At 48.1% G+C, this 7,500-nt stretch overlaps 2 protein-coding genes across 2 annotated transcripts in view; both read right to left on the bottom strand.

Annotated features, from left to right (window-relative positions):
• The window catches only part of LOC134333832 (NLR family CARD domain-containing protein 3-like), a 560,375-nt gene that overhangs the window by 60,242 nt on the left and 492,633 nt on the right, over positions 1-7,500 (bottom strand). The window lies entirely within an intron of this gene.
• Positions 2,453-7,500, bottom strand: part of LOC134333419 (CXXC-type zinc finger protein 4) — a 12,500-nt gene continuing 7,452 nt past the window's right edge. The window contains exon 3 of the mRNA XM_063015404.1: positions 2,453-5,341. Coding sequence (XP_062871474.1) covers positions 5,294-5,341 — 48 coding nt within the window. The 3' untranslated portion in view covers positions 2,453-5,293. The remainder of the gene's footprint in view (positions 5,342-7,500) is intronic.

Below are 7,500 nucleotides of genomic sequence, written 5' to 3'. Positions count from 1 at the left end.
GCTGTGTGCACAAGTTTGTGCCCCCCTGGTCAAATATGCAAACACACCTTCTGCACCAGTGCTGATGCTTCACATCAGTCACATCTCTTCTTTATTTCTAATCTCATTCTGGAGTCTCAGTCTCATGTTTAGTATTTATTTCTCTTTCTGTCTCACGTTCCTCGTCTTCAGTCTTTATTTCTCTTGATTGTTTCTGTTTATTTTTCCCTGTAATTTTTTCTTTTGGTTTATTTTTAATCTTTTTCTGTTTTTTTCACTTTTTATCGTCTTTTCTTTGTTTTTCTCAGATTTTGTCTTTATTTTTAGTTTCTCTCTGTTATTTTTGGTTTATTTTTTATCTATCATATTTGTTATCTCTCTTTCCATCAGTCCTACTAAACTCTCCCTCGTTCTCTTTCTTTTCTCAGTCTTTAGTTTTAATTTCACTTTCCATCTCACCCTCTTTCTCACTTTCTCTCTCTCGTTGTTTCCTTTCTTTTTTCTCCTCAGTTTCATTTTCAGCTGTGATTTCTTCTTCCTTTGGAAACTTTAGACCTGATGTTATTTTTAATCTCTTTCTTTCTCTTACACTTTTTTATCTTTTCAGTGGTGAATTATTCATTTATTTTTTCAGTTTTTATTTCTGTTTCTCATTTCATCTCTATCTCTCGTCCATCAGTTGATTCTTTATAAACGTTCTGGTTTTCTGTTCTTCTTGTTCTGCATCATTTTTATTTCCTTCTTTTTTCCCTTCTGACAGTTTTAGGTTTTATTTTGTATTTTTTGACCCTCGTTTTATTTCTCTCTTTATTTCTTTCTCTGAATCTGAAATCACTTCTGTCCTCAGTATTCGATCGTCTGTATTTTTCTCTCGTTCTGATGCTCTCTCGCCATTTTTCCACTTTCTGTCTTTATATGAACGTCTGTTTCCTCTCTCACCTTTAGTCTTTCTTCTCTTTCTCTCCTGCACACCCCCCCATCACATTTCAGTATTTATCCCCCCCCCCCCCCCCCGGCTCTGAGATTAGTCTTTATCCTCACATCTTTTTTCTCTTTATGCTCGTCCACTGATTTTTTTTTCTCCTTCTTTCCATCTGCGCTCTGAAACGAAAATCAGCCTCAGAGAGAAAAAAAACATCATGAATAAAATCATTTCTGTCTGAGCGCTTCGGCTTCCTGAGCCCACGTGACTCCGGCAGGTTCTCTGGTTGCGTCTCAGCCGTCAAGGACGTGCGAAAGGTGGATTAGCTGCTCTGAGCTCGTGTGAGTGGGTGGGTGGATGAGTTGTCACTCCGGACCCACCACGATCCAGACCAGGATGAAAAAAATCCATAAAATAGAGTAAATGTGACATCCAAAAATAATGTTTTATTCCTCACCCCCCCCCCCCCCCCCCTCCCCCCCTCCCAAAACAACAAGAATAAAGGAATTTAGAGGTTACAGGTTGTGTGAGGAACCTGCTGTGGTTCTCGGTTCTTTCAGGAACTTTTAAAAGGTTCTGATTTTAAATGGAACCATTTCTCCCTCCTCGTTCTTTTCTCTCGGTTTTTGCTCTTTAGTTTCTGGGTTTTTCTGCGACTCCTGTGAGTCTTTATCCGCCCGCCTGTCCTTCTCTCCACAACCGTCTTTATTTACTCTTTACTTTTCTCCCTCGTTTCTCATTCTTTATTCCTTCTGTCCTCTCGGTACAAATAGATTTTTATTCATTTATATTTCCTGTCCTGTCTGTCTCTCAGGTTTTTTTTTTTTATTCCTTTATTTCTCTTTTTGATTCTGTTTCTCTGCAGCTTGTTCTTGATTTTTTCTCTTCCATTCGTCTCACGTTCTGTATTTTTAATTCCTCTGCTATATTTTCTCTCTGTTGCCGCCCGTCTTTCTCTCGTCTACCTTTATATTCTTTTTTTCCGTCTCCTCACATCTCGTTAGTCTGAATCCGTCTCTCTCCCTCCCCCCTCTGCCCTTAGTATTTATTTTTTGCCCCCTGATTTGCACCTATGTCCTTGCCTCGCGCCCCTCCGTCTCTCTGAGTGAAGGCATCTGGAGGCCCCGCCCTTATTCTAGAACACAGGCAGCTCGTGTCATTGTAATTCATGTTGCCTGGCAACGCGGGGGTCGTCATAGAAGCGCAACAATAAGAGGATGACATGTACAGTGATGCGGCGTGAAGCCTGAGCGCACCGCCATCTTCTCCTCCTGCTCCATTATTCCCCCGCGCTCTCTCGCTCTCTCCGTTATTAATGCCGCTCTCGCACGCTCTCGCGCGCCCGCGCTCGCGCAGCCATCACGCCATCATATTATATTTCACCCTCACCCTCGCACTCAACCGACGCAGGAGAAACCGCTGCACCGCCGCTGAGTGCTTTATCAAAATGGATTCCAGGAGATGGAGATGAAATCCATCCGTCAACCCCAGAGAGAGAGAAAAAATGAGCATGACGTAGCGTAGCATCTGTACAACAATAGCATAGCGGAGTGAGTGAGGCGGAGGCCCGGGTCTCCTCCTAACGGTCTTTTATTAATCAAGACAGTAAGGCATCACAACAGCAATGTACAAATTCATTAAAGTGGTCAGGTCGAACCGAAACACATCGTTAAGATTTTCTACCATGCAACAGTGACGCGGGACAAGTCGAGAGTCCAGAACGCTCTCCGGGATCACATCAGATCACATCAGATCACATCAGATCAGAGTCTTTATCATCCGTTTATCTGAGATTCATCTCAAGTCTCGTAGCGACAAACCAGTCCAGTGGAGTCCGACCTTCTGATCAGACCACGTGTCTCATTGTGGCCATTTCAGCCAATCACGTCGATCGATACAAAACCGAAAGTTGCGGTTCCTGATCCATGTGTCTGCAGGGGCTCAATGAGGCCTAAACGCTCCTCAAAAAATGTCTCCAGTATGCATTCAACACCAAGAAAGAAACAAACTAAATAAAACACCAAAGAAACAGACAGAAAAAAACAATATAAAACCAGAGACGGTGACGGTGAGGACAGTGACGGTGAGGACAGTGACGGTGGTGACGGTGACGGTGAGGACGGTGACGGTGACGGTGAGGGCAGTGACGGTGAGGACAGTGACGGTGGTGACGGTGAGGACAGTGACGGTGAGGACGGAACGCCGCGGTTACTGTACGTGTGTCAGAAATTTCAGTACCAGGCGGAAGCCAGGATGAAAAATGGAGCCGTTCTGAGTTGGACCGGAAGAACCAGCAGCAGCTTCTGGTCCCATCACTGTTAACAGCTATTAGCCAATCTGCAGTTCACCCCCCCCTAGAGGCCGGAGTCTCTCATAACACTAATAAAGCTCGAGCGACCGTGAGCAGCGTTCTTACGCTTCAGCTGCTTCCACATTTCAAATCTCTTCATGAATCGTTATTACGACTCCAAATAAAGAAAATCCCGGAGCTCAGACGCTCTGAGAGTCGAACAGAAACTCGCTGTGATTTCAACCCCAACACGTTTATTAATATTATTTTTATTATTTAATGTTAGAAGTGCTACAGATTTCCCGCAGAGGATAAACGATAATCGTTTTACGTTCCTGTAGGCATCGAGATCAGAGATCAGGTTCAGCAATACGCTCGGAAGATAATAAAAAATAATAAGAACCGATCAGACCGAGACTGAAGTGCAAATAATTAAATAGACATTATTATTTAAGGACCGGATTTCATCTTATTAATCCACAGATTTCCAGGTTCTTCAGGACGAACCCTGATGGATCAGGAGCTAAATCATGAGGGCCGCACTAACACCTCAGTGTATAGTATTAAATCACTGAGGTGAGGTCACTAAGGGTCGTGGGTTCAAAACTCTCCCGTTATAAACGATCCACGTCTGAAAGCTTCCAGCCTGAGTTTCTTTATTTCATTTTATTTAATTTTAATTTTAGGTGGTGGTCTGTGGGGGTGTCTGTGTGGACGCCCAGCCAGGTCAGTAGCTCTGACCGTGCTGGATACGGGATCCCCTCAGACTTCTGCTCCTTTGCTTCCCCTTTGAGTTTTTTTTATTATTATTTGTTTCTTTGTCTGGTGTTTCTGGGAGGGTCTGGCTAACACGTGCTTCCTCCAAAGCCCTAATGAGCTGAGGCGCGTGTAATCTCATGCTAACATTCTCGATCCGTACGTGTGAGCTCACAGAGAGCTTCAGGAGGTTCAGGAAACAGTAACTCCATCCCAGCCACACAGAGAGCAACACCAATCAGCTCTCAGCAGCAGGATGACCTGACCGAGTGACCTCCGCGACCATCAGCAATTAGCATTCATCAGGACAGAGCCACGCCGCCGCTTCAGAGCGTCGATATAGCAGAGCTCAACGCTACCTGCTCCCAGGCCGCTAATTGAGCCTGATCCGAGGTCCATCGACGCTAAACGTCTACGTAAATCAGCGTTCCTGCTCATTAAACGCACCCGAGACGTAGCTCAGGCGGTAATGAACGTTAGCACCGGCCGCGCTTCACGTCTCACTGGCGAAACCTCTGCCGTGTGATTAGCTGTAGCGGATCAGGTTAGCGTTATTCCTGCTGGAGCCGGTTCTGAACAGATTCCGAATCGCTCCGGTCTGCTCGCGTCTGTTTATCTCCCGCTGATTTTGTGCCCCGCCGGTTTCATGGCTGCGCTAACGATTCCAAACGTGCGGCGCCGTGTCTTCCAGCGGATTTTGGGAATTAGCTTCCACTCACACGCGAGGCGTCTGATAATTACGCGAGAATTACGCTAGGTCTCGACCCGGGAGATCGTACCGTCAGTCTACCCGGCGTCTTCGTTCTGGGTTGCGGTCGGACGTGACCCCCGTGTGCTGCTGAATTTATCTGTGTGTGTGTGTGTGTGTGTGTGTGTGTGTGTGTGTGTGTGTGTGTGAGTGTGTGTGTGTGTGTGTGTGAGTGTGCGTGTGCGTGCGTGTGTGTGTGAATGTGTGACGTTAAGAGAGAAAAACATGAAATAAAAGAAGATAAACAGAATAAAATCGTAGCTCGGAGACGCTGAGAGACGGATGGACGAGGACCCGTGGACATTCTGCTCCCCGTCAGCCTGAGGGCTTCTGATTCGTGTCCTTCCCTAAACTGATGACAGCGCTCGAGTAAGACAGGCTGACAGGAGCGGGGGGTCGTGGGGGGGGCGTGTGTCCTGTCTGGTGTCCTGCGGGACGTCCTCAGGAGACACCACATGGTCTGCTTCATACAGTCTCGACTCCACTGCTGTGCTCCTGTGAGTGTGTGTGAGTGGACGTGTGTGTGAGTGGACGTGTGTGTGTGTGTGTGTGTGTGTGTGTACAGTCCGGTCTCCGCTGAGTTTGGGGATTTCCTTTCTCAGAAGAACCAGCGGAACGTGTCTGCGGCGCCCACGGACGAGGCTCTCTGTGGAGAACACACACATCAACAGGGACGTTAGTCATACCAGCGAACACACACACACACACACACACACACACACTCATTCAGAAACACACATACACACACATGCAAACACACACACAGAAACAGGGACTTTAGTTATGCGAGTGGACACACACTCAGACACACACACTGAGACACACACACACACACAGAAACAGAAACACACAGATACACTCACACTGAGACACACACATAGAAACACACTCGGACACACACACACACAGATACACTCACACTCACAAATACACTCACACAAACACTCACACACACACTCTGATTCCTCTTGACTGACTACAGCTGCTGACTTCTCTGTGCCCGTATAAGCAGGGTAAGTTAGAGGTAAGATGAGGTAAAATAATCCTGACTGAAGTTTGTTTTGATCACATGATCACAGTAAAATCTCCTTCCTGCCTCTGAGTCTCTGCTGATGTGAAGCTCGCTCGACTGTAAACAGTGCCACCGTGTACCAGCAGCTTCTCACACACAGCAGACCTGCTGTAATGCTCGCCCTGTTTATACGGGCACAGAGAAGTTCAGCAGCTGTATGGTTACATGGGTTCACGCCACCTGCTGAAACCAGTGCCACCCTCTACCCTACACACACACACACACACACACACACTCACACACTCACACACACACACACACACACTGGTCACAACCAGCTGGTACAGAAATATTTACATCCATCTGCTCCACCAAGTTCAGGTCATGCAAACACACACACACACACACACACACACACAGACATACACACATATGCACACATTCCTTCACACACACAAACATTTCTACACACACAAACACACACATACAGGCACACATTTCCACACTTCCCACTCACACACACACACATCACTGCACACACAAATATTTCTACACACACACTTATACAGGCACACATTTCCACACTTCCCACCCACACACACACACAGACACACTGTACTGCTCAGAACCAGAACCACACCAACCAATCAGAGAGCAGGGACAGTAAGCTCCCGGTCGGGGACAGATTGTGGCTTCATGTGGGGGCGGGGTAAAGCTGAGTCTATCACACACACCCCCGACACGCGCACAGCCTCAGATCGCTTCTTTTCACCTGCCAGTGGCGGAGTCTCACAGAGCGCAGTATAACCGTGAGTGGCTCCAGCGACAAGGAACCCTGTTCCAGCCTTTGTCCCTCCCCCTTACACACACACAGCCAACCGTGTGTCTGTGTAGGTGCCCGGCAGGCTGATAGCACAGCTGAGACTGGAACCAGAGAGCTCGACGTCTCAGTTCTACTGTTTGTTCTGTCCGGGGCCCCTTGTGGTGATCGGGCTCTAGGCAGCTGCCTGGTTCGTGAATGCCTGAATCCGGCTGTAAAGACGTGTGAAGACGTGTGTGTGTGTGTGTGTGTGTGAGTGTGTGTGTGTGTGTGTGAGTGTGTGAGGATCTCTGGCCTGGTTTAGCGCCGCTCTGATAGAACATTACAGCCAGCTTACAGCATATTGCCTCATCGCTCTGTGTGTGTGTGTGTGTGTGTGTGTGCGCGCGTGTGTGTGCGCGCACTAGCGTGAGAGTGTTAGCGTGTGCCGGCAGCGTTCCAGCTCTAGCGGCCGCAGGGAGACGGTCCCAGTCCTCTCGCCGTGCCCCCTGTACACGCTGTGAATGGCTGGTGGTTAATTAGCGTGGCGTGTGCCAGGACCGGGCAGAGATCCAAACCCACAGCATCACCACCAGCAATTAGAACGCAGCGTGTGTGTGTGTGTGTGTGTGTGGAGGTGAGGGGTGTGTGTGTGTGTGTGTGTGTGTGTGTGAGCACGTCTGAGTGGGTTTCAATTAGACGGCAGCTACCTAGGCGGGCAGCGTTTCAGGGCAGCGTTAGCGAGGCCCCGAGGTGACGGATGATGCCGCGTTCAGGCGGCCGGGCGACCCTGTGACGACCCCGGGTCAGAGGTCACAGACGCGTCGGTTATTCCCGCGGCTGCTTCTGTTTCTGACTGAACGATGGGAAACGCTCATGCGACGGCGGAACGGATTTGTACAACGTGCCAGAGTAGAACTCAAGGATGCTAATTCATTATTACTGACCACGAACGCCTGCAGCTGGTCGTTTCTTTGTGCCCATATAAATACGG

Source organism: Trichomycterus rosablanca, chromosome 19, assembly GCF_030014385.1.
Source record: "Trichomycterus rosablanca isolate fTriRos1 chromosome 19, fTriRos1.hap1, whole genome shotgun sequence".
Lineage (NCBI taxonomy): Eukaryota > Metazoa > Chordata > Actinopteri > Siluriformes > Trichomycteridae > Trichomycterus > Trichomycterus rosablanca.
The sequence above is the reverse complement of the archived record's forward strand: the minus strand, read 5'-3'. Positions and strand labels throughout refer to the sequence as shown.